Source organism: Opisthocomus hoazin, chromosome 2 (assembly GCF_030867145.1).
Source record: "Opisthocomus hoazin isolate bOpiHoa1 chromosome 2, bOpiHoa1.hap1, whole genome shotgun sequence".
Taxonomy (NCBI): domain Eukaryota; kingdom Metazoa; phylum Chordata; class Aves; order Opisthocomiformes; family Opisthocomidae; genus Opisthocomus; species Opisthocomus hoazin.
The window spans coordinates 27292109-27319340 of record NC_134415.1 but is presented as its reverse complement, the minus strand read 5'-3'; the positions used below and the strand labels follow the sequence as shown (position 1 = coordinate 27319340).

At 50.3% G+C, this 27232-nt stretch overlaps 1 protein-coding gene across 1 annotated transcript in view; it reads right to left on the bottom strand.

Moving 5' to 3' along the window:
- Positions 1–22024, bottom strand: part of VASH2 (vasohibin 2) — a 35639-nt gene extending 13615 nt beyond the window's left edge. The window contains exons 1-4 of the mRNA XM_075412977.1: positions 21515–22024; positions 16761–16849; positions 14426–14482; positions 5681–5755 (exon numbers count right to left, since the gene is read on the bottom strand). Coding sequence (XP_075269092.1) covers positions 5681–5755; positions 14426–14482; positions 16761–16849; positions 21515–21817 — 524 coding nt within the window. The 5' untranslated portion in view covers positions 21818–22024. The remainder of the gene's footprint in view (positions 1–5680; positions 5756–14425; positions 14483–16760; positions 16850–21514) is intronic.
- Between the last annotated feature and the right edge of the window lie 5208 nt (positions 22025–27232).

The following is a 27232-nucleotide window of genomic DNA, read 5'->3' as shown; positions in this document are numbered from 1 at the left end:
TGAAAGCAGCAGAAAAACAGCACTGATGGATGCTGATCTTGGAGATCACACAAGATGGACCCTAATCTTCTGGCTGGCCACCTCTTGCCCCAATATCCCTCCTCTTCCCCCAGACCCACGAAATGCGCAAGGACAATACCTGGAGCTCCACCTGGGTTTCATGGGTTGGTACAGCACGTCCCCATCTCTCGGAGATTCCTAAGTACTGCCCGCCCTGACTCTCAGCTCCTCTGCAGCCTCATACTTGCTCTTCAACCTCAATTTCTTCCATCCCACAGAGACACTAATGCCTGCCAGCCAGGGCTGCATCTATCAGGTAACTGACAAATTCTGCTCTCGTACCCCAGGAAGGTGATTTTGAAAGAGACAGGTTTGGGTCTAAAGTAGTGAGAGAAGAATTGGGCCCGAATCATACAACATGCTTTGGGGGTGACAGTCCATTGGGGTAAACCAGTATGGCTCTATTAACAAGCAGGCTTTCTTGAGCACAGCAATACCGCTAGCAGCCTGCAGAAAGAGCCGGATCTCCCTCGCCAGCACGCAGCTCCTATGGATCTGCGAGTCGACACAAGCACACCATCTTCTGAGCCGCAGGTCATTGTGCTTCCCATGGTCGCATCGCCTTCACCACTCGGGCTCACACACAGCCTAGCTTGGATACCTGGGAGACATTCAAATCCCAGACTCAAACACAAGCAAGACTGGGACACAAAACCTCCACTCTGGCCACCGCCTGGACCTTCCTGGGCAGTGGGGCAAACGAGGAGCAGCATCCTCAGTCAGTTCAAATGAGAAGGGAAGAATTCGTTAAGGTGCTAGCTGAGTCAACCCCCTAGTTTTAAAATTCTCGAGCAGAAAGCGTCTGGATGGGTTTTCTTTAAATCTGTACACTCACACAATGGCTCAACCAATGCCCTTCTGTGGTTTGTTTGGGCTTTTTTCCCCCCCACCTCCTGGTGAATGCCAACATCAAAAACATCCCACAAAGAAGTCCCAGCATCTTCCCCTCCAGCATAGACCCTTCCCTACACAGGTACCCCCACTGCAGAGCACAGAGCAGTTCCCAGCCAGAGGAAAGACCTGAAGCCCTCCACCTTCTTTATTTGCCAGCAGCAACTTTTAGAAAAAATGTTCTCTCTTCCCTTTTTTTTTTAATTATTAATAAGTAATCACAGCAGGATCTTCCCATGTGCCAGCACTGTGGCTCTGGTCTTCAAATATTTCTGGAAATAGGTCTTAGCAGCTGATAGCACCCACCAGACAGCAGCTGGCTCCCCATGGCTAGGTGAGCTTGGGTTGCTTGCCACTAGCATTTCACCCACCCCTGCTAAGAACCACAGGCAGCTGAACAGCAGGCAAGGGGACACGCTGTGAGGACCTCAGCCCACCTGCATCTAAACCAGCTTTAGCTGGGGGAAAAAGACCTGGTGCCTTTGCCAGGCTGACAAACACTGACTATGCAAGGAGTCTGCTAGTGGCAAGTGAGGAGACGAGTGCCATCCCTGCACCGTGCCCCATCCCTGCAGCACCAACAGGGGCCCAGAGCTACAGAGGCCTCCAGGGGCAGGGGATGTGGGGAGACCCTCCTCCTCAAAGCCCCAAAGGAAAAAAGCCCAGACGTAAGTAAGTCAGCGCAGTGAGGCCCTGCAGAGCCCACAGCAGTTTGAAATAACCAAAGACATTCTCAGGTTTCAGAGGTAAGTGCCAGCATCAATCGTTTCACCAGCCCAGCCCACCAACGCTGATGCCCAAGCAACTAAGCACCCAGCTGTCCCAGTGCCCAGACTGGCAAGTGCTTCTCTTCCAGCTGCAGCAGGACCCAGCATCACGCCTGACACCTTCTGGTGTCTCTGCTGCAAGTCCCACTCTGCCTTGCAAACCGAATACAAAAAAGGTACAGCCGGATGAACCTGATATTGAGCAAATGAGTGCCCATTGCACCGCTTTTGCTAACCAATTTGTTATTTATTAGTTTGAAATTCTCCCTTATTTAACTCAGACAAGATGATATTGCAGTGCTTCATGTCTCAGAGCCCAGCAAGGGTGGGCTGAAGTCTGGTCAAGATGAGCACAGACAGCTGCCAGGTGCCTGGTCCGCTCCTGTCCTGCTGCTCACAAAGGCTGGGGAAGCATGAGCAGGCACCCCGAGCCATCACGGCAGGCTGTGCCACAGGGCACAAGCGAGCTGGAGGGGATGAGAGCAGGTGAGAAGAGCGAGCAGGAGCTTTATTTATGCTAGCACTGCTGAAGCTGCTAGCTCAGAGTGAGGAGGTAGAGCAGGAGGAAAATAAACTTCATGCTTCAAAGCCATCAGATAAAGCTCCAGCAAAAACAGAGGAGCTATTTTTCCGAGCAACCAAGCCACTGCTCACAATGTCAGAGGGCCTCTGACCCCCACTAGTAAACACTCGGAAAAGTTTCCAACCACAGCCTGGAGTCAGATGGCATTTCCCACAGGCTCCAGGAGTGCCGAGATCTCAGGTTTGGAATTGCTTACTGTGAGGCAGAGTGCTGGCGAGCCCACATCTGGATGTTGTCTGCACAAAGAGCCCACATTTCCCCAGCAGCTACCAGAGGGGCTGTAGATCCTCCTTGCCCCATATTTCAGTTAGCGAGTGGGTCGAACTGTGGACCAGTGTGCAGGAGGTGCACTGCTGGGACATCAATATCCTGCAATGACCACAGCAAGAAACTGAAAACACTCGCTCCCAGCCCAGGGATGTACCTGCTAGGCAGGAGGAGCAGGATGGGCCCAGGTCTCCAGCAATGATAAACATCATCCGCTGATTCAGTGCGCAGAAGGCATAGTGCAGAAGCTATTAAATCACTTCTCCCTCCTGAGGCACTTCTGCTCTCCTCTTCCTCGTTTAATGATATTATTGGACGGGGGCGGTCTAATGCACTGCATGAGTCTGGCCGTTACCTCGCATGAACTGGGAAAGGCACTGAAGGCAAGGGGAGTGAGTTATGTTCACCCGACACAGACACGCTTTTCGAGGCTCCCTGAGGATGGATGCAACGCGCCGCTTCCCCCTCCCCCTCTGGTATTTTGCTCTTCCCATTTTAATAAAGTGAATACAGCATGGATAAAATTCCCTTGGCACTTTTGGCTTTACTATTCCTTTTCTTGAGCATGAGTCGTTTTGATCCTTGCTCAGAAAGAATGGGCTGGACGCACCATTACTCAGCTGATCTACAACTGAACTGAGAAGCGCCCTGGGGAAGACGGCAGGAGGAATGCCTCTGGTTAGGCACTGCGGAGCAGACCATGTATGCAGAGAGATACGAAGCCAGTTCAGACAGCTACGCAGAGAAGAAGAGCCGTGCAGATTATTACAAAATAATATTAGAAGATCTGTACGACCTTTTGGTTATCTCACAACAGCTGCTCCCTTGGTGTGTGCAGACGGGCTGGCTCTGTATTTTAACTCATTGCCCTATAAAAACTCTTCAAGAGCTAGTGCGAAGGCAATTATGCAAAACTTAATTCTGCATCAAGAGGGGTTACAGAAGCATTTTCTAGTAAGTCACATAGTAAAAGGCAATTGCACGAGCCAGCAAGCAGCTCAATTAAAATGACATGTTGCTAAGCTGCTCTGCGCCAGTCAGCCTTTGAATGAAGGCTCATGGCGAGGGTCCGCTGTAGTGGGCTGCGCTCTTTTCAGTATCCAAGCAACATGGCAAAGCCTGCCAGCACACGAATTACAAGCAGTACCTTATTTCCAGAGACAGAGAAGGGAACCAGAGGTTAACACACACACGCAGGGATGTTCAGTTCAGGCATCTGTGAAGACATCGGTTTGACAGTCAGGAGAAGGTAAGCTCATCTCTTATCTGGTAACTGCCTGACCTTGGAAAGCAAATCGCTGGCCCCACCGTGACTGCATCCAGATGGCAATGCTGAAGATCAAAATCTTACAGCTAAAAAAACCAAAAAAACCCCACAAAACCACACAGCAAAACTTTCCCATGTGCCATTACAAAAGATGCCTCCCAAAAACCTGCACGGTGCACATGCAGCACGAGGTTCTGCACGGACACAGGCTTCGTACCAGCCACTTTCAAAGCACACATACTCAGACAGCCCATCCACTCACCACTGCTGCAGTCTTCGCGTACCCACACCTCAAGCAAAATACTTCCGGTTTATATTGCATGGATCTTTTAAACTTTAACGCATCTGTTACCGGACCACCACCCCAGCAGAAACATCAGAAAGAAACATCAGAAGACACCAAATGGTGTAAAACAGAGCTTTCAACTATTTTGCTTCTCGCACTGCTCAAAAGGGAAAAAAAAATTGAAGTCAGGTTCGAGGCCAGCAGAAAAAACCCTCTTTCCAAATGAAAATAAAACAGTCAAAATTTTCAGATCTGCAAGAATGCTTTTAGGTTATCGTGGTCATCTGTATGCCACTAATCACCCTTTGCTTGCGTGGTATGTGGAATCATCCATTCAGTGCTAGAAATACAGCACTAGAAGCCACACTGACACCAGTACTGCAAAGCAGCATCAACTCCACCTGGAGATTGTTCTGCCCATCATTTTGGTCACCAAATACTTTGGGACACAACCCTGACACAAGGGCAAGCACAACAGATCCACTGACATCATTTCTGTCTCTGGGAGGGCATCAGTTTGAGTCTCACTGACATCAAGCCCCCAGGCCTCCCATCCCTCCAGCTGCATGCAGACCCCACCAGCATTTTCAGTGGAAGCCCCATCACCCAGAGCCACCTTTCAGACTCAGACGAGACGCCCCGTCCCTGGCACATGGCAGACCTCCGAGCACGACGGCGGGCCGCAGCCGGCATGAAGCCTCGCACACCACGCGTGCCACTTGCTCAGCCCACGGCCCCCTCCCACCCCCCTGGCACTACGCTCTACCCGCCGGGCTCTGCCAGATGCTTCTCCCACGAGAGGGGGCAGCAGCAGCAAGCAAATCGCCGCAGAGACGCGCCAGAAGCTGGTTGGCTTCGGGGTTTGAGTCGGGTTTTTGTTTTGGTTTAAATCAAACTTGATCAGTGGTGGCAAGACGTATCCAGCGTACAGTTATTCCTGTAACCCTGCCTTTCCCTCCCCTCGTGTTCTAGGGCGATGCAGGTTGGTTGATCAGTGACAGCACAAGAGGGTCAAGAAGCGAGTCCGTCTCTAAATGAAAATATCCTTGGGTTTTTTTCCAAGACTGAACAGGAAGCAAACATTATGTTAAGGTAAAGCTTAAATGTTTAACTATAACACACAAATGTTTCTGCACAAAGCACAGCTGTGGGCTGAGAAACAGAAGTTAACACGACTTTGCCATGTAAACATTAGACAAACATAGGACAGAACCTGCGCTCCTCAGGTGTTACCAAGCTCCGACAACAACTGGCAGAGAAATACTAACAAAGAAAACTGGGATTGTGTATACGGATACTTTTCTGGGCACTTTGGGTCAGATTCTGACATTTTGCAGATTACCAGGGCAGGAGGCAGTCAGCACAGCCAGAGCATGACACTTGTGAACTTGGCACACGGCATCCAAGCTTCTACAGCCAAGTCTATGCAATTTGGCAACTTGCTGGTCAATACCATACCACAGCAGTTCCCCAAGCTGCTGGCACTCACCTTTGGCTGTCACCATCTCAGACACCACCCGGGAAGGGCAATAAAAAACAACAAGCATGTGAAAGGATACATCCCCAGGATAACTGCTTCAAGGCATTTGATAGGTAAGGACTCCCTGGTCATTTCTTTCGCTGTCTCCATTAACCTAGGACAGAAACAAAAAGGTTTTCAGTCCTTTCAGTTACAGCAGTTGACAGGAGTCAGAGTCCTCACACACAGTCATGCACCTCCGGTTCTTCTCAGCAAGTGCCGGTGAACTTGATTCTCCTCTTCAGACTTGCCAGAGCCCTGCTGACAAAAGGTGTTGGGCATCCCAGTGCATTCCAGCCTCTGAAGATGTATTGGAGGAATGCACTCTGCCTCTCCAGCAACTCCACACGCATCACTTCAGACTGTAACACAAAGCCCTGCTGAGCTGCAAACGCTGGCAACCCTGCAAGCTCCCACAGCAGGACCAAGTTTAGCTTATTTTCAAAATAACCCTGGCTCTCCTCTGGAAAAAACAGGGGAGAGAGGATGGTTACATGATGGCCCCCCAAAAGCTACAAATGCCTCTGTGAGCCTATAGCTATAGGTGCAGACAAAAATTTAATGCCTTTTTACCAAGGCTGCTCTGCAGAAAGCTCTACCAACACAGACACTTCACACCACTGCAAGCTGAGCTATTGCCTTGCTGCTGCTCCCTGCCTCCTGTGGACTGGGAAAGTTGTAAAAACCACAGGATTTCCTGCAGAAGTGCAGGAAACTACATGCCCAGGATCTTGCAAGATCATGAAGTTTAGTTACAGTCTGGACTCTTATCTTTAGAGTTATCTGACAGGGAGAACACTGATGAGAAACAAACAACCTAATCTCAGCTCAGCTGAGAAAGTTGTCGTGCCAAACTAACACCGCACCATCAACCAACTAGGTATCCTGTCCCCTTCCACAAGCAGATCCCAAAATCCTGGAGAGTTAAAAAAAAAAAAATACCAGAACGAGATTGAAAAAGGCCAGAAGAGTCATATTCAATGACACACCAAAAAAAAAGGATAGTAAAAACCAAACCAAAGCATGACTTCTATTTTGAAGTTTTCTCTATCTGTATCCTTTCCCTGAGAAGAAATTTGTACACAGATCCCTACTCTACGGAAACACAACATTAAATGATAAAAAAGACTTGTATTAACGAAGATGATGGAAATATGCATTTGAAACCATTAGAGTTTGTTTTTCCCACTTTCTAATTCACCTCATGCATTTTAAACCTTGTATTGACTGCAAATGGCAATTCAGCTTCCACTGCTATTACAGCCTGTCACAGCTATTCCGTGTCCCATTTATCCAAGTTAGAAATTATCTTTTCATTTGTAAACAACCGCCCTTTACACTCTGCCTGCAGTACAGAAGACAAATTAGAGTTACCCTGCCTCCTGCATGCTCACAATCAGCCACAGAAACCCCGCTGCTGGAAGTGGGGAGCGGCTCCGGCGTGGGCACACAATGGGGCCCCTTCATCCCCCACGGCGGCTCCTCAGTGCTGGCCGCAGCAGCGGCCGCTGCAGAGCCCCGTTCCTGTCCGGAGAAGTACAACATGCGGACGATGCATGGGAGGTACCCATGAACAAGACGACCCACTGAATTTCCTACCTTCCAACTCCACAGGAGGAGGGAGGCGAAAAAGGGTCACAGCTGACTACGAATGCATATCAGAGGAAAAAAAAAGCTCAAGCTGTAAAGCCATTTGGCTTCAAGCTGTTTAATGTGGGGTACGCCTTGTTAACGTGGTCTGAGGGACCAAGCCAACATCTCCTCCTCAGGTCCACACCTATGCTGACCCCGCTGCCGGCAGGCAAACACAGTAACCGCACTGGAGCTGCCTTGTCACCACATGCAGCATCAGGTCTCCTAACACCTGCTTTTATAAGCTCAGTGCTGTCACGATTTCCACGTGTTGTCAGCATGGGGATAACTAACAACTCCACAGCCAGGGAGGGAGTCTGCAAAGTAATCGGCCTAAATGAGCAGCCAAATTACTACCGGCTTCTCTGTCGCAGCAATACTCACACTATTTAAATACTAAGCTGTATCTAACATGTACTTTGTTTGCAAGCCACATACATGCTGGTGCTGAAGCACAGCTCTCCAAGGTGCTCTATGGTTATTAAGACAGATTTAAATCAAACAGAAGAGGCATTTTGCTTGCTTAAAAACAGACTGCCTGCTAGTGCACAGGTACCGCAGGTGTCCCTTCTGAGGCTAGCAGCAGCCCTCCCTTCCCTTTACATGGTGTCATCAGATAGCTGGGCTCAGCAGGGACCCCGGGAAGCACTCCCGTCCTACCTCCTGCTCAAAGAACCCAGGTCCAGCAGCTGCAGCAGCTGCTCAGTGGCCACCCGGGACCTGACAGCTCAGAGATAGCCACGGCCTCCAGATTGTGACAGCGATGAGGATCTGTGCAAGGGGAGCATCGGTCGAGAAGCATCACCAACAACCAGCAGATAGGTGTCCATGTGCACCCGCAGGGCAGGTCGCACCCTCACACACACCCATCCCAGAGTCCTGGGGAATACTCCGCAAACAGCTCGCTTTTTCCTCTGCTTTTGCAACACACACTACAGGGTTTATGCGGATGACCCAGTTCTATAACCACTGAGAGAGTCTTCCTTCTGCTTCTAACAAGCTTGAGATGAAGCATGGCCTTCAACCCCATGCTTACATTGGACGCAAAGCCTTTGGAGAAGGCCAAAGTAGCATAAGCCAAATATAAATCACTCCTCACTGATAATTTTCCAACCTACTTTTAACTGGGTTCTTATAGGCTTGGGAACCCAACAGTTAATCTATCCTGTACTTAACCGCGTGTCTAAAAAGGTCTCCTAATGTTTAAACTAAATCTTTCCTTTTTGCAATTTAAATCAGAAGCTATTTCTGCAATCCACAGTAGGCATGGAGACCACTTATTATCTCTCCTCTTGCAACCGACATTTGTCTACATGACAGGCTGTAATCTACCCTCTCCTCTATAAACACAAGAAAGCAGACACAGATATTTTCTTTTCTTTTTAATCTCCCTCTTCCCCTCACCCCAAATCTTCCCTTAGGTCATGTTTTCTAGACCTTGGGCAATGTTTCTTGCTTTCATTTTAGATTCTCTTCAACTGACTCGCATCTCCTGGTACTGCAGCTGAGCCCACCACACCAATACAAACAGACCAATTTCCTTCTGAATCCAGCTTTCAGTATATTTTTGCTACCAACCCAGTGTTTTGTTTTTGTGGGGGTTTTTTTGTTTGGGGTTTTTTTTGTGATTTTTTTTGTTTGTTTTAAGATCAGCTCCATCTGTGCAAAACTAGCATTTTTTTCTCAACTGTGTATTCCCACAGCTTGCTATTCCCAAATCCCTTCTCTGTATTTGCCCTTACTCATATACCTCCTGTTTGTTCCAGCCCAGCTCTCTCTTATCCTTCAAGATCACTCTGAAACCCAATTCCGCTCTGTAAAGCCTCGTCACCTTGTCTAGCCCGGATCACAAAAAAACATCTATTAGGAAACAATTAGTCTTATCCGTACCATTAATGAAAAAACATTGACCTGGGATAGATATTGCACACCTCAACTGACAAACTCTGCTGGGCAAGAACAAGCTATTGGTTAAGTACAACTTCGTAAGCGCTGCTTTTCACCAGGTTGGGTCCTTATGTCAAAATAGTTTCATTTAGACTCCAGGTCCCTGTCTTCTCCGGAGGCTGCCAAAAGCTGTACTAAAGCAAAGAATCATCACAACTACAACTTCTCCCTGACTGACAAAAGCTCTATCACTCTCATAGAAGGAAATTATCAGAAACAAACCATGCCAAATTAAATTCAAGTTGCCGATCACTTACCACCTTGTTATGTTCCAGACACTTGATTATTTGCCCTAGCGTTTTTCCTGAAACCGCAGATAAATTCAAATAGTTTTTAAAGGCTTTTTTAAAGGCTGGTATCTTTGCCTTCCCCAGTTTCCAACAAGAGCACCCATCCTCCCCACACCCTCTATGAGAAGTATCAATGGTTTGGAGGTTGTTTGTCACTTCTCTAAGGGAACATCCAGCTCATTTGAAAATAACTAGTCACAACTGCTCTTTGACTTGTCCTTTCCCTATTTTCTTTCACTACTGGATTCTTACCATGCTGTCTCAGATGTTAATCATGACCAGAAAGGTTGCACCATTAAACTTGTGAATGAATATTTAAGGAAGGGTGGGAAAGAATTAAAAAATAGCACCAAGCATTTCATTTCCCTGCCTGTGCAGGGTCTGTTTCCAGGGTTTTCTTTAAATCTTTCCAGTTACCTGAACAGACTCCGTATCTGATACTCCAACGCAGGACTTTTCCATCTCATATCACCATTAGCTGGGAACTAGCCCAAAGCCACCCTCTCCACAGACCCCTGTGAACACAGGGGCAGCCCATCTCTTCCAGTATCTTGAGGGAGACTGCTACAGTCAAAAATAACCATCATGCAGCTTCCCTCTTCATGGCATTTATACCACTGTCTAAAGTCTGTCAGGCAGATCTCTGCTCCTGACCACAGTGAACATTCCTGCCTCTAACAGACAGGCTGCATGGTCCTCCTTCTAGATCTAATCGTTGGCAGACAGCTATATTTCCTTGTAAATTGACTCAAATTTCTGTCCCTTGCTTTCTGCACAAAGAGAAGGCCCATAAAGGAGATGGTTCTGCATCTTCTGGATGCTTTCTGTTTAAAATAGCAGTGACTGCAGTCATCTCAGGGGAACCATGGATTCTCTTTTGTTCCCAGATTTTTCACTAGGGCATCCGATCTCGTATACAAGTTAGAAGAAGCTTCAAACCTTCTCGCATGCCCAAAACTGCGGGATCTTACCAGCTGGCACCCATCACGCTAGAGTCACTTCAGAGATGACCACGCTTAGGAGGAGACGCTGCCCATTACCTTCACCAGAAAGACTCCTACAGACTCCAATAAACTTCGAGTTAGAGAGATCCTCCAGCATATTTTCTACTAAGTTCTCCTTCCCTAGGCCTTGGTACTTGCCTAAGGTATGTAAAATCTCCCCCTCCAAAGTTTTTCTAAGGCTCCTGACAGATTTATTCTTCCCAATGAAGCAAAGAGAAGTGAAAGGCACCAACAGGAGTAAAAGGAGATAAAACAGCAGAGCAGCTACTGCTCTCGTGAATCTTCTCAAAATCAGTTTGTTTCAATGGCAAAAGCACTTCTGCCACAGGCTGAACATAGCACCGTATCTGTAACATTCCCTGTGTGAGAGAGAAGCAGATGTTCAACTGCCTGCTGCAGTCTATTGTCTGGAAATGGTACGAGCCCATTTTTCTTTACAGCCCCATCGGGGTTCCTTAATAACATGGTGTGTTGAAACAGTATTATTTTCCACCCTCCCTCCCTTCGCTTTTACTTGGTTGCATTGTTCCCACGTGACTGCTTCTATCATGCTCTTTCATTGCAATTGATTACCCGTTATATCTGCAGTCACTGAATGTTTCTCCATCTTCGCAGGGCAGCTTCTGAGGTGTGATTTCTCAAAGTCCCCAGAACCTACCCAAACATCATTTTTTGTTTCAGTCGTAGGTCCCACTGATCAGCTGCCACTTCACTGGAGGGAGCAGCACAATACTGCACCTACCTACAACCTCCCCAGACACTCTGTGGAAGACAAAGATATTCGTTCCTCATTGTGGCTCACGCCTGCATCCTAGAACAGAAGCTTGCAGAGGGCATATTGCTCCTTGTAAAGCCAATAACAAAAGTTTGTTGACATTGAATGCATAGATATTACTAGGCATCCAGAAATACTTTTTTTTTTCCTAAAGCTCTTACACGATCTAGACTTGGGAATTTTAAAGAATGACTATTTCAATTAAAAGTGCCATTTTTTATCAGAATGGATCTACCAAACAAGCTGTAATGTAGGTTTTGCCAGCATAATCCCATATGGGAAAAGGAAGATCAGCTCAACTGGTGTCTGAAACACCTGTATTGCATGCATACACACATCACACACATCCCATGGACCGATAGCTGAACTCCATGGGGTGCCCCTTACCTACCTAGTACAAAAGGGTACATCACAAAGCCGATGTCAAGGACACCATCCCAGGTCAGGATACCTTGTATACTCTATTAGCAAAGCACTACTACAGTGAATGTAGCTACATCTGTAAATCTGGATTTTGTGCAAATACAGCAAACTCAGGCCAGGCGAGATGCATTTGCAGACACAGTTTGCTGGTACAACAGGAACACCACACACAGTTTGCAGGATCACAACTCTACCACCCAGACTCACACAGTTACGCCAACAGAAATCTAACATTTTCAGAAGTGTTATCTGTAGTCTAGACAAACCCACAGGGTGTCTGGCAGTCTAGAAGCAAGTTGATAGCTAACAGACTTTTTCTTAAGAGAGGTTGTAAATACTGGCTTATATCAAGCCTGTGTCCCTTAATGTTATGAGTTTCTAGAGAGAATTTATGCTCTTCTTCCTAAGCGCAGCCAGGCATTTTTATTTTCTCATGCATCACACTGATGCTGACAGTAAATCTCTACAATATCTAGTCATTCCTCCATAATAGAAAAACTCATTAATATGCCCCAGCTGCTTTAGGACACTTTCACATGAATTTATGAATATTCAATTTCCATCTAGTGCTCAGCTTCTTTGTGTCCAGCCATTGCTCTCTTGAAGAGAGGCTGCCAAAGCTCTCATAATACATCCATTAGCTTTGAGCCTTCATATTAAGAAATAAGCAATATGTTTAATGTCAATAAATCACACCTCTGGGAACAGCCTCAACTTCCAAGAGCCGGTGGCAATTGGAGGTGCTCAGCATCTTGCCTGATCAACTTGCAAATACAAACTTTGTCTTACAGCAAGCAAGGCCTTTCATACCACAGAAACTTGCTCAGCACAGCACTTGTCACCTCAGCACAAGACACATCACCACACTGGAAGCAGATTTCTTGCAAAGTGGAACACACCTCCCAGGAAAAAACTTGCAGGTGTGGGCAATTTTTCAGCTCTTATGAAAACTGGCCTGGCAGCTGGAGAATAAATTGCCAAGGTCAATGGAAGAGAAGACATCCTCAGCTAGTAAGAACAGCCACGCACCCAAGATGAAGGAAAGGAAAGCCTTTAGGGACGCCTCAATATTACAGGGTGATCAATGCGTTATTCCCCTTCTCAAAGTTGGAGAAACCAAGACAGGGCAAGCGCTTGAGCCCTGCTGCAGTACAACAGGATCTGGGCAGATAAGCGTGCCCTTAACAGCTCCACTGCTCCTAGCACTACTGTCCATCAGGCCAAAGAGCAAAGCAGCACAGGTCTTGGGACTTAACACCATGCAAGTCCAGCATAGACCAGGCACAGGGTACTGTGCCTGGCAAGTTGACAGCAGCTGCCCTGAGGGGTTAGACCATTTCCAGGGGCACTCTCCTTAACCCTGCAGAAGTCCTGCCACCACATACCAAGTCACTCACAGAAGTCCTCTCCTTGTCCTGCCGCTGTAACAAGTCAGACACGAGTCCCCAAGCCACAAACACTACAGCAGGCAAGCAGAGGAAACGGCACGCTTAGGAGAGGATCCAAAGCCACGGGTGCATCTCCAGCTGTGAGCACTGTATCAGTTCCCTTCCAAGAAAAAGTACCATACTGGTAAGACAGGCTTTCATCCAGCTCAGGAGGACACCAACCTTTCAAGTGGTGAGTGCTAAGCACAGCTCATTTTCATCCTCCACTTCCTTGGAAAAACGTAATGGGACAAATTTAAAAAATCAGTGTCCAGCCTGAAAACTGGTTTAAGCTTCCGTAATCCCATCTTATCATTCAAAGCACAAGATTTCTTCTAAACTAATTCCACTGGTGCAGTGAACATTATACAGAGAAAGGAAGTGGGAAAGATTGCTGTCAGCAAGATGAAAACTTGAAGCGCAGAGCTGGAATGGGAACTGGAATTTACAGTGACAGACCATTAGATTAATGACAGACAGCTGGGGAGAGCTAGAAACGGGCCAGTCTACAGGAGTAATTATATTCTGCTTATCTGAATTTCACCCTAAAATAAAAGCATAATATTGTCAACATCACTCCCCACCCTAACCTGCTAATTTACTGGGTCCTATTAAAGACCTGTCCTAAGTATGATGCAGGTCTTACATGCAAGGGATCCCAGCTCCCTGCTGCCAGGCTCCCTGCGCACATGTTCATACTTGCGTCACACAAGTCATCGCCACCCAGCACACAAGTCCATCACATGGAAGGAACAGCAAGATGAGCAGCAATGGGAGAAGCAAGACCACAACTTAAGATGGTCTGTTGTGATCCTCCAGAGGAAAGGACTGCGCCTGTGACAACGTCAAAATTCCTGCAGCATTCTGCGCAGTTGATCTCTTCCCATCATCAGCAAAGGGCATTACAGTGCAACCAGAATATCAGGACTCACATAGTTTCCATAAAAGCAGCCCAGCTCTCCTAACCCAACACCAACAAGGGAGAACTGAGAGTTTTCCCAACTGGTGTATTCAGCTTTGGCCTGCAGCTATGCAGCTCCCACGCAGCTGCTGAGCAAGACCAGCCCTTCCACTCACTGGCTCTTGGTGGGTCCATCTGCCACCTGGCAGCACGCTGGGACCCTCCTTGCAAAGGCAGCAACACACAGAGTTTTGGACCTGCCAGAACTGCCGTGGCATGGAGGAGACAGCCCTCCCATGCCATGGTGCTACAGTGCTTAAATGCCCAAAGTGATCCGCTGGCATGATATGGGACAAGGGCCCCAGACCACTTCCAGAGACACTTACCCACTTAGAGGTCTCATCTTTCTAATCTCAAAGAACTGTGTTCCTGTGTGATTGTATCTGAATTTTGTCTGTTAAAGGAAAGCAACTTGAACAGTCAAACAATAAAATAACAATGCTCAAAAGGTGAATTTCAGTTCCAATATCCTGTTGAAACATAAAACAAGCAATAAAAGCCATTGACTCTCAGAGATGAAACCCTGGCACGTGAAATACAGCAATTTTTCATTTGTCTTTTTATATGACATTAACTTGCCTTAGGTGGAGGGTCAAGCAAAAAGTTTGTCTAAAACGACTCTTAAAGTTGGCATTTGAGGGTTATGAATTCACTTTTCCTCTAGGTCCCACTATTAAGTCAAAAGTTTGAAAAAAAAGTCTCCCATTTGGGCAAGAGAAAGCTTTTATAGCGTAGCCGAACAAATCCTTTTAAGTTTTCAACTCAGTCACATAGCTGATGTATGACCTGTAAACCAGAAGCATGACAGGTGCATCCATTTACGTCTAGGAAATATAAATAATTCTCTAAAATATACAATGCACTTGAAATTGAAATAACCAGCGAAGTGCAACTGAGGAACATTAATTAATACTATGAGCATAGGAGAAAAGTTCATCCCAAAGGATGCCAGCAGATGGTCACCCATCAACAATACCTCTGCACCACTTGCCTAGGAGTGCAAGCTGCCATGCAGCAGCAGCAGCACAAGCAGCCTCTTCCCTGCTCCTTAAGCATAACTCTTCAAGCAGTAACAGATTATATCAGATCAGGAAACCGACCTGTCCAGCAAAAACAAACAAAAAAACCCCAACAACAACTTACACCATCCACTTAATTTTGCTAGGTTATTTTTCTGGTTGAATCTGTTCCCCAGCCTAGCTACCAACACTGCCATGAGAACATTCACGTCACCGAAGTTTTGGTGGTAATACCAGGGCAGAAACAAGTGACCCCGTGGAGGCAAAGGGTACCTTGAGAGTCATAAAAAGCACAGCTGCTGGCTGTATAACCATGGTCTAAATAAAAACTCCAGCTCACACCAGGATGCTCTGATCTGACTTCAATAAGAGTTCAGAGTTCTCCAGAAACCAGGCTTTGCTTCCCTCTTGCCTTCAAAACCTAATTCATGAGGCCTTTTCAGAGTGCTCTGAACAAAGCATACAGCCTCTTTTAGCCCACAAAGGAAGCCCAGACCCTGTTCCCCAGCCCACGTTGAAGCTTTTCTAAGCACAGATCCAAACCCCATGTCTAAAGCCTGATCCTGCTACGTAGTAGAGTACAGGATTTCAAGACCACTGTGGAGGGGGAAAAAAAAAAAATATATATATATATATATATATATATATATAACTTTTGGAGCTCTGTGTGAGGTGATCTCCTCTCTGGCACAATCCCACTGAGCAGCAAGCCTCTTGTCCTGCCCAAGGGGCCACCATGCAGAAGACAAATGTGCCATCCCCCCACACAGCAGGCTGGCCCCAGCCTCCCTCCCTACAGCAGCTGCCGCCTTGATCCCCACCACTACCCCCAGCAGGCTAACCGCGCCTGCTATTTTTGGATGCTCTTCCAGCTGCCACCCATATCCTTTCTTAATCCTTACCAGGACTTTACATTCATTCCTCATCCCCACAGCTTACATACACACACACACACACAAAAAGGGAGAGTTTAGAAAAAAGGAAAACGGAGAGAAGAGCAGCATCTGTGCCAGCAATTGTCTCCTCTGTCAGCAATGGAAACAGTCAGGTATTAGGCATGAGGCAGTGATAGGGCAGCTGAATAGATGTGTACATCTCTGATGAGCCCCCAAGGCAAGGTGGGACATCTGGAACAGGGGATTCCTTTGGTCAGTTCCTGTGCTACCTCGGAGTCAGGACATCTGCTTGTGCCCCCCACTCCAATGATGAGCACCCTCTGCAAGCTGAGCACATCAACAGTCCTCAGGGAGGACACAGGGGCTGCCAGGGCAGAGGGAGAAAGGGTTTGCCACAACACCAGCTCTCCCTTAGTCACTTTACGACAAGATGCCATATTATTTCTCCAGGCATCATGATCTGGTCACAATATCCTCATAAGCCAACTTCAAAATAAGCATTTCTACTTCCACCAACATCACTTCAGTTAAATTCTTATTAACATTTAAAGTTAATTACACATCCCAGAGGATTTCTGTGACAAGCTCAGTGCTGCAGGTGCTATCACAAATCCTTAGAGGCATCCTTTCACCCCTGAATGATTCCAAGCCCTCGCGACTAGCTAGTGCTTCGGTAAAGCCCCTGTTAATTCATGCCAGGCACAAGCCAGCCTTCTGTCAGGAGACCACACACTGGAGAAGGATACTGCAGCATCTTCATGTAGGTCTGTATTGCCTGGAGCCATTCTGGGATCGACATGGAGAGCTTGTAGTTTGGCACCGGTGGCACTGAGGGCTGGACACAGAAAAAAAAGGTAAAGAGGTTAGACAGTTACCACTCCCTGCAGAGCGGATAAGCGATTTACTTAGGCAGCGGCATGTGCTTAATGCAATGCAAGGTGGTAGCCCAGATGGCTCAAACCCCACAGGAACTCAAGCATCAGGCAAAGTCATCCCGCTGACAACGGGGGCTGCCTGCACACCGGAGCCGGGCCCATCCCTGCCAGCGTGGAGAGGCCAGCACAGGCCCCCGCCACAGTGGGCTGCTTGTCCCAGCCATCGACATCCTTCAAACACTGCCCGACATGGGCAGGCAGTCCAGCGCAGAAGGCAAACGCTTCCCATTTTTCCCTTCTAGCAGAGGGCAGTTTGGATGAGCAGAGTCCCAGCGTTGGCTCCGCTGTCACCCCTCCCATGAGGAGCCGTATTTTCAATCAAGACTAATTTTTGGTTTCCTCTACCATGAGAAAAAGATAAAAGGAGACAGGCATCTCAGGCTTCACAATTTCCCATCTGCCGCGTGTCAGCAGCATACTTGCTGGGCACGGAGCACATGGTACCTAGAAGACCACCTGGGACCCAGATATTTAGTGATATTAAGACACTTAAAGATATAGACTGGCACTGTAATGGGATTTTTCCAAAATCCCATAAGACATCTGCTTGTGCCTAAGCACTTTAAGAAGCCGGGCCCTCAGTCCATATTTAATCCCCACAGCTACGCGGCTCCTGAGCCTGTAACCACACAGGCAAGGGGTAGGGTCTTGTCCCAAACCCCCTTATTTCAGGGGCGACATTGCAAAATACAGGGTCAGCAGATGTCAAAGTGGGCAGAGCGGCTAAAAGAAGCTAAGAGAACACACGGGTGTTCTCACAAGTGGGAGTTACAAGCAAGATTCATTAGCACTTCTTAATCACAATTTCCACACCTAAGCTCTTCATTAGAGGCAATTTTTCAGTTTCCCAAGTTCCCCCTGCCCCCAGCCCCTTTGGCCTGGAGGAATTATTCACCCGTCCGTCTCGGCACTCAGGCCGGCCTGGACTCCACGCACGGACGCGGCTCGAGTTCCAGGAGGAGCACGTGGCTGAAGGAGGGAACACGGGCAGGCCTGCCAAACCCTTCCAGGGCCAGCCATCCCTGTTCCGATAGCAACGCTCCTCTTCTTCAGAGACAACAGACTCTGGGTACACGCCTTGCACACACGACACAACGCGCCAAGGCCATGGGATTCCCAGCCAGCAAGAGGCCTGGCTGCTGCAGAGCTATGGGGGGGGACAGCACCCCCTTCCCAGCCCCCCATAAAATGGAGACCCCTGCCCTCGCCCCGCTGTGGCATAGGACAGCATCCCATGGCGACCGCACCGGTGAAGGGACGCAGCCCTTGCTGTAACCCACAGCAGCCGCCCTCGCCGCGGGGGTCGGGTCTGGACCTCCAGAAGAGGTGCTTCCCCATCTCCAAGGCAGAGGATGATTGTGTCGGTCACCGGGGTGCGCTCGGGCAAAGAGAACCAGGGTCTCCCAACGGCTGACGCGTATCCCATCACCCATCCATCAAAGTTACCTCGGCAGGCCTGCCGAGCCAGGAGGCACAAGTCCCTCCAGATCTCAGGCAAGGACACAGAAGCAGCCATCAGTGTTCCCCTGCTCTCCTCTTTCCCATGACGGGTGGGCAGGACATGCCACCATGTTGACAGCCAGGCCAGGCGGTGGAAAGCCACCTGCCGCTCCCACTCTCTCCACGCAAAACCAATTTTTTCCCCCCCTCAGATCCTTGCCATGGCTGCAGGAGCACAGATCCTGGGCACCCAGCCAGCACGGAGCAGAAGCCAGGACTGCACAGCACCACGAGCAAAGGGAAGCGCGGTGTTGTCATGGCCCTCCAGCTGCCGGTGCATACCCCAGCGCAGCAGCCAGCAAGGGTCTGTAGCAGGAGGCCAGGGCCGCCGAGAGCCAACGCAGACACAGCACTACAGACCACAAATTTACAAAGCAAGTGAGACTCAGAGACCAGGCAGATGAAAGGGCCTTGACCCAGTATCAGTATTTCCAAGCAGCAGCAGCTCCAGAGACAACAGAGCCGCTGCAGTGCAAGACTTTGTGGCAGAGCTGGAGACCATCATCCTGTGACTGGAAACACCATAGTCTGAGTTCACCGCAGACATCCCGTGTGAACCTTGTCTTGCCTGACTCCACTGTGTCTCATTTAATGACCAGAAAGTCACTGTCTGCTAGCTCGCCTTGCAAGTATGCTGTTACTTAGCATGGATGAAGCTGGCAGGCTAGAGCCCTCAAAGTTGGTGAAAGGTTTAATTCATTAAGGTCTGCAAGTATCTTAAAGATCACAGACTACACAAAGGATTGCACAGCCCTTCCAAACTGGGAGCCCACACCCTTGCCAGAGACCAAGCCAAACGCCCGAGGTGGGGAGGTGCAACCAAGGGATCCCTCAGGTTCTGAAACTGCCCCCCCTTGCAGACAAGCCAGCTTTTCATAAGGACTCTTCCTCCCAGGAGAGATGCACCCCTGCACCCTTGCAATTTGCATTTGTTTCAGCAAGGATGACCTCACCCATACAGTAAGAAGCTACTTACTGCCCTGCGTGTGTGATCACTGAGAGTAATACCAAGATGATTAGAGCAATCAAGTGGAGCTTCTTGGGGAGGGGATGAGAACTCTCTCCCATCACTAGGGATTATGAAGAGATCAGATGCAAAAAATGGAGCAGCTGCACACACTGCTTGCTCAGCCTCCACCAACTAGTAATGCAAGCAGATTACAAACCATCTTCTCACGGACACAAGATTCTCTTCTTGCTCCCCATCAGCACTACTTGGTCTTTTGCAGGTTGCCACATACCCAGCAGCACAAGCCAGTTAAAAAAGCTGTACCAACATCTAAGGAAAAACTCTCCCCTCACATTCCTACTCTGACCCAGAAATTACCATCACAACTTCGGCAACCCACTACCACTTTGTAGCAAACCAACCTGCTCCTACCCTTCATCTGCTCACCTGAGCTGTGCCTGCCTTAATAAGGACCAGGTGGTCCTCATATTACCCCTTGACCCCAGAGGTCCCAAGCTTAGCCAGCAAGAGCTAATTAGTCACAGGGGACACCAGGCCCTTCTGCCCTTTAAGTTAATCACTGCAACAGGGAGCTTGCTGCTGGAGGAAATCAATACAACTCCTCTACAGCACCGTCCACTGATCACAAACCAGTAACTACCACCAAATGATTTATCCAGGCAGATTCCAAAACATTTTTCCTCCTACTCAGCTTCAGTACATGCCGCACCGAGTCAGCCTTGCGCTTCGGCACCAAGGAAGAAGCCATGGGTGACAGTCTCCAGGGCACTTTGGCAGGCAGCATGCTGGCACATCGGAGCCACTGGCATGTCTCTCACCAGATGCTTTGTCAGTCACTATGGGTATCACCAGTAAAAGTGACACGCTTTGGAGCTGGGAAGCAGGGGAAGAAAATCAAGTCCAGCATATGCTTTGCCGTATCATAACACCAAACCAGTCTCCAGGCTGTTTAGACTGGTGTAAGCTGGTCATGCTGCTGAAACAAGAAGTTCTGCCCTCTCTTTGCCCCTTCATTTCTACCTCAAGCACTCGTGTAAGTACAAGAGGAACCACACTGGGGAACTGCAAACAAACCCAGCAAAACCAGATTATTCTTTAGCTGGATCTGTTCCCCCACTCAAAGAAAGGCTGGTGCCAGCAGGAGGGAGGTGGCAGAATGGACAGAATGGAGATTGTCCCTTCTGCACTTATGCTGAACCAAAGACTGCAGAAGAGAGATGAAAGGCCTTTTCAGTTTGCATCTTCCTTGACAAGCGCCTTCACAAAATAGCCCTACTCAATGGGCTGTCAACTTCTCCAAGCACGGAATTTTTCCTTTCTAGTCCACGTAAAGAATAAGCGTACATATCACTGACAGCCCGGACTGTGACAACGCCAGCCCAACCACCTCACCCCAGCGCGCAGAGGGGTACAAATCAGCGCCGACTTCAGCGGTCAGCTCAGATTAATGCTGCCTGGCAGGAGGAGCGAACCAAGCTCCGAGTCTGCCAAAGCCGACAGCGTTAAAGACACTGTGATCAGTAATGCAGCGCAGCAGCCAGAAGCCTTGGAACATCAGCAGACAACAACATTTTATTTGCTGCCTGAAGGAAAAAAGAAAGGATTCGGGTCAGGCAGAGCTGCTTGGAGCTTGTACCGAGGAACACAGGAGACAAAAGCGCTTGGAATCTTTCCATGCACTGGGAACGAAACGTCTGGGTTCCAAATCCCTTACCGCATCTCAGGAGCAAGGCTGTGTTTTGGGAGACACCTGCGCTCTGAAGAGCTTTGCAGAACGCGCTCCTAATCGCACACAGCGCTTCGTCCAGTCCCCGATGATTTCCTTTAATTCTCGTTTTCCGCTTTTTCCTCCCCCAGACGAACAGAAAATAATTCTCTTCCCACTTTTTTCCCAAGACCCCAGCTGCAGCTCCTCGGCACCCCTTTTCGGGCCCTCCCGCACGGCAGCCGCTCCGGCAGGGGCCGAGAGCACCCCCGGGGCCGACCCGTGAGCCTCCCGCCTCCCCGTCCCCTCGGCGCCCACAGCACCCGGGGCAGCCCGGCCCCGGGGCACCCTCTCATTCTCGGGAGGGGGGGGCGGGAGGCCTCTCCTTACCCGGGCCAGGCGGGCGGCGCTCCGGATGGCCGCGGCCACGGCGCCGCCGTCGGGGTGGACGCGCTCCACGTGTCCCCACATCCGCTCCCAGGTCTGCCCGTCCATGGGGAAGCCGCTCTTGTTCACCAGGAAGAGGGACCCGCCGTCCCGCTGCTCCTCCTCCTCCGAGCCGCCGCCGCTACCGGGACCGGGCCCGCCGCCGCCGCCCGCCGCCCGCGGCTGGGCGCTCCGCGAACGGCCGCCCGCCTTGCCGACCACCGCACGGCGGGTGCTCCCGCCGCCGCCCTCCGCCGCGCCCGTCATGGCCCCGCGGCCATGCCCGAGCCCGGGAGCGCCGCAGGGACCGCTGCCGAGGTACCCTGCGGCCTCGCCGCCGCCCGGGCCCTCTCTCTCTGTGTATATTATATATATGTGTGCGTGTTACGTGTGTGCGCGGGCGGCCCCGTCCCTAACGGCGGGCGCCCGCCCGCCCCGCGGCACGGCAGCCCGCTCGTCCCGGGAGCCCCGGCCCGGCCCCGCTCGCCCCGGCCGCGGGGGCGCGCCCCGAGCCGCGCTCCATGCCGCCGCGTTACCGCGCTACCGGCCGCCCGCCCGCCCTCGGCGCGCTCCCATTGGCGGCCGCAACAAAGAGGGGCGGGGCTCGCGGGGCGGGACGAGCCGTGAGTGGCGGAGGCGCTGGCTGGCGGCGCCCCCTGCCGGGCGGCCCGGGTCACCGGAGCCAGGCTGCGCGGGCTGAGCCGTTTCTCCGGCGGCCGTCCGGCGTGGGGCCGCAGGTCCGGCCCGCCGAGCCGTGCCATGCCGAGTCATGCCGAACCGTGCCGAGCCGTGCGTCCCGGCGGCTGGAGATCAAACTCTTCACTGGAGAGAGCAGGGCTGCTCCATCCTTCCTCACGGAGCTGGAAAATTCGTTGTTAACCATCGAGTGTTCCCGGTGATGGCAGCGAGATCCCAGCTGGAACACGACGGGTACAGGGGTCCTCTGTCTGATGGGCAAAGGAGTGCCCCAGACCCGGGCGAGTCCCACCCCAGCAATGAGTGGCTGCAGGTCTCATCGTGTCTGCCCGCACTGCTAACGCCGCAGGAACAACGGCACCTGGTCCTCCTCTGCCCGTGCCCGATGTGATGGAGCTGTGGATGAGAGCAACGGGGAACCCGTCTGTCCCCCGGGGCTTTGCCCAGCCACGTCTGTGGCCTTGCAGCATTCCCCAGGCAGACGACTCCCTGGCTGCTGCTGCCTTCTCCACCACTCAGCTCCGTTCCCTGGTGCTTATTTCCATGCTCGGAGGGGTCTTTTCAGCTCTTGATGTCAAGCACAATGGTGTCAACCTAATACAACTCCTAGAGCTAGAGGTAACTCTCCATCAGGAATAAATAATCGCCTGAAAACTGTTGTTCCCTACCCCTGCCTGTGCACTCGGATACTGCTGCCACTCCGATCTCCCCTGCTCCCAGCCAGGCTGGGCGCGTACCTGTGCATCTCCTCAGCACCTGCAAATACTGATTTTCATCTCTCACCATAAATAAATCTCTCCAGTGCCCTAATCACCTTTCTGAAGGCTCTTGGGAGCCATGGGTGTTATGCTGAGTCGCTAATCACTCTCCGAAGGAGCTGACGTCTCTGTGAGCTCTACCAGTAATATTCCCCACCGTGTCCTGGCCGCATGGTATGCTTGAATCTCATCAGGAGGTTTAATGTATGGGAGGCCAGAGAAAGGCTGTTCCAACAGCTAAAGCAAACCAAGGTCTTCAGCTTTCACGGCTTGCCCAAGTGTCAGTTTTCAGCCTGGGAGACTTCGGCCTAGGGAGCCTCCCAAGCCAAACGTGGGGGCTCAGTGTGTAAATGGTGACGTGATACGGGGGTGAGGAGGAAAGGTCAGAGTGGGTTTAGAGCTGCTGTGAAGTCTTCACCTTCTCCTCTCTGTCCTGCATTTCCCTAATGATCCAGCAAACACTGCTACTGGAGGGAAAATGTGCCCCCCACGCAGGCCAGAGGCGATCCGCAGCACCCCGCTGGGTTTTGGAGCGGGATCCCAGCAGAAGCGCAGTCTCTCTCTCCTTCTGGAGCACAGACGAGGCTGTACGTCAGCAAGATGTGAGAGCAGCAAGATGAGCTCCAGATGGGAGCTGATGAAGCACAGAGATCCGGAGAGGCTGCAGATGGCTGCAGCCACAGAGGATAGGGCTCTTGAGAAGCAGGGGGAGGCACAAGCAAGGCAACATGAGGAAAGGGAGGCTGAGGAATGTCTGCAAGTTCGCTGGAGCAGAGCCAGGGGAAAGCCTGAAAATCATTCAGACCTGGATCTTAGGACTAATGGGACTGTGCAGGTGGTGGCAGCCATGTGTCAGCAGCCCAGGGGCACGCTGCCTGCGACAGAGCCTGGAGCACTGGAATTGCACAGCAGAAAGTCATCATCAAGGATGCTGATGCACAAGCTGGCAGTCACGTATGTCCCAGAACCTTGTTCACTTTTGGAACAGGCAACTATGGCGAGGCTGCCACAGCCTTGCTCCGTGCTGCTCCACTGCCCAAAGCAGCCAGAAACCCTCAGATCATTCTTTCCTACACCCACCCACTTCTTCACCGCCTTGAAAAGGTGAAGACCAGGGTGATGCTACGTGCTTTGCAGTTCAAAGCCTTCTGCGTCCACCACGCCAGGGTGTGCTCCATGCCAGAGGGAAGGACTCTCCCTGGCCAGACGGGTAAGGAGCATAGCAAGGTTGGGACTCCACAGCAGCCCTTTGCAGCACCCAGACCCCTTCCGATCAGGAATGAAAGAAAAAAAACCTTACCGGCTTCTCCTTGATGCTCAGGCTGACGAGGGATGAGTTGAACTCCCAGAGGGCAGCCAGTGCGTCTAAGGCCAGCTGTGGGCTGGACAGGCAGGGCAGAAGCTAGCAGAGGTCCTGAAGCTAATGGCAACTTCGAAATAACAGCTGAAGGGGATAAAAGCAGAGTCCCCAAGTCCCTACAGCTAAGGGAAAGCCTTAATTACACTCTTCCTAGCTACCGATGAGAGTAAAAATAGGAGAATGCTGCTTTGGTTTAGCCGGAGCCCTTTCCGGTATCAGTCATGAACAGACATTCAAGATGAGTAAGAGCAGGGTGGGATATGCAGCGTGCCCCCCTGCTTCCCCCCAGCACCCAATGGCTTTCACCTTGTGGGACCACCTAACTTTGGTATTGTAACTCTCAGTGGAGCTGCCGTCTTCCCTGCTCTGTTCACAGCTCATCCTCCTCCCTGGTGGTGCTGCCCTTCCCCTCGCACCCAGGCTGCTGCCCAGCCTCTGCTCCGGAGTGCCAGAGCCTTTTGATTTTGAAATACGGTCATTTTTTTGGAGGTACCTTTCTAAAGCTAGCTCTGACTAACACCTCTAACCTGTGGTCTTGTTCCTAATGTGGTGCTTGTTGCTACCACAGCTGCTTTCTGGGTCAAAGGAACTAATTTGATTGTAAAATCACGTAAGAGGGTTTTAACCTTCATTATTTCCAATTGCAGACTAATTTAAATGCAGTGTTCAAAAGGCCCTGCGGCGCAATTACACAACCAACTGCGGGAAAATTAGTAGCTCTTAATTGCACCATGGCAGCAAGGTGATATCAGCATCGGCACTTTTTCCAAGAAGGTTACTTCTCCAGAAGTGTCACCTCTGCACCTGCCGAAGAAGTCCCACTACGCCCTTCCCCAGCAAGCATCTTCTTGCACACACCGATGAATTCAGCCCTGCTGCGTAGCAAACCTTCGCTGCCCTGTGATATTCCACATGCACAGAGGCAGTTAATTTATGTATTTATCTGGGCTTATTTGGGAAAATACTTCCTCTATTACCCATTGTTTCCAAGCAGCCCTTCTTGCCAGCTCAATGCAGGCTCCAGGAGCGAGCAGGAGAAGTCTTCCCCGGCCAGCAGCTCCAGCCTGGCCAAGCCTCAGGGCAGGGAGTTGTGGCCAGGCTGGGTAAGGACCTGCTGGCTTTGCTGGGGACCACTGGTGTGATGAGTGCCTGTGAGGTCTCATGCACTGCTCATGCTCCCGCTCCGCTGCTTTGACATTTGGTGGTTTTCTGCTCTGCAGGTCCTCTGCCAGCACGACTCCAGCCTTTTGTAAGATCACAGTAAGGCCTTGCCCCAACTCAGCTATCAACAGGCCCATGTTAAAATACATCTCACCATGAACGGGAATGCTGGTCTGTGCTGCCAGGGCACACAAGAAAGCACCAAACCCAGAGCGGGAGCAAGACCGGCAGCAGCACCGCAGCGAAAGATGGGCTCGTTGGCAGATTGCCCCTGCCCTGCCCACCATCCCTGCCTCTGCAGCCCAGCCTCCTGGCCCCTCCAGCCCAAGCCATGTGATGGTCGCTCTGGTCCCAGCCCACACCAGCGCCCTGCTCGGTGCTACAGCCCTGCCACAAAGCTGCTCCCGGTGCATCTGCTTTGGTGCCTCTGTAGGCAGGCAGCGGGGAGTTGGCCCAGCAGCCTACCCGGCAGGGGCAGGAGACACCACTCACATTGTTCCAGCCGCTCCAGCTACAACTGAACTTCGCTTTTCTGCAAGAAGCCATGCTCAAATCTGCTGCCATCCAAGCAGGGCTGGGAAGCAACAGCCACAGAATGGTCTGACAGCACCTGAGCAAAAGCTCGACAGTTTATTTTTTCCTCTTTCCTTCCATCAGATAGATGCAAATTGGTGGCAGTGTGACAGATCTGGACGTGTGCTGTTAGCCAGGTCAGCAAAAGTGGATGCTAAGTGCGCCGCACTCACTGAAGGTCCCTGTACCACTACTGGTGGAGCAGGAAATACGCCCAGTACCTCCAGCTGGCAGCAGTCAGTGAAAAAGCCTGAAGCCTGAGTACCTTACAAGTATCCCCTGCTTGGGTGTACTCTTCTGCTAAAGCCGGGTCAAGTGAGCTTCAAGGCCTTTTCTGGAGTTAGAAACCACTGTGCATCCAGAAAAGCAGCAGCAGTAGTCCGAAACAGTTAATCCTACAAAGGTGTTTCAGCTTTGCAGAAGGGAAGGAGGAAAACACAGGTCAAAAATGTTTGCCTGCCATAAGTGAATTGCATTATTGCTATGCAAACATTAGCCCATTTTCTGAAAAGACCACAGTGACCTCATCTGATCCCTGTAAAGAAAAATAAAACTTGTTTTTTCAGGGCTTTTTCTCAAACTGGAAGTTATGCTGGAATTGGGTTGGGTTAGTAATGAAATACAAGGTTAAACTTTGATAAGGATGTAACCATGGTAATATGGTAATGGCTATTGATGCAAGTTTGCAGGAGTGATTTGCGTAATGACTAAGAGTGATAACTTTATGTATTAATCAATGTGATAATTGGGAAAATAAATATATAAAGTAGATAAAAAGAAAGCTATAAAAAGAATGCTTGAGGGCATGCTTCTTTGGAGTTTTCCCCAAGGTAGCCCTTTCTGGAAACCCCACACACTATTTTGCAATGGTCTAGCAGAAAAAACAGCCACCAGCTGCTCTGGCTTTAGCAATGAAGCACATCAGCAATATCTTCTGATTTCTGCCTGAGCAAGGAGGAGGACCTCCTGCAGTAAGTCCACTGCAGCAAATCATTACAGTGTTTATTTTAGATGGGTTTGTTTAACTGGGCTCCAGTTGATCTCAGGCTAATCCAACAGGCAAGATTTACAGCATAAAAAGCCCCAAAGTGTCAGGAAAAGCCTGTAAATCAGGCCTCCCCAAAAGTGGTTTGC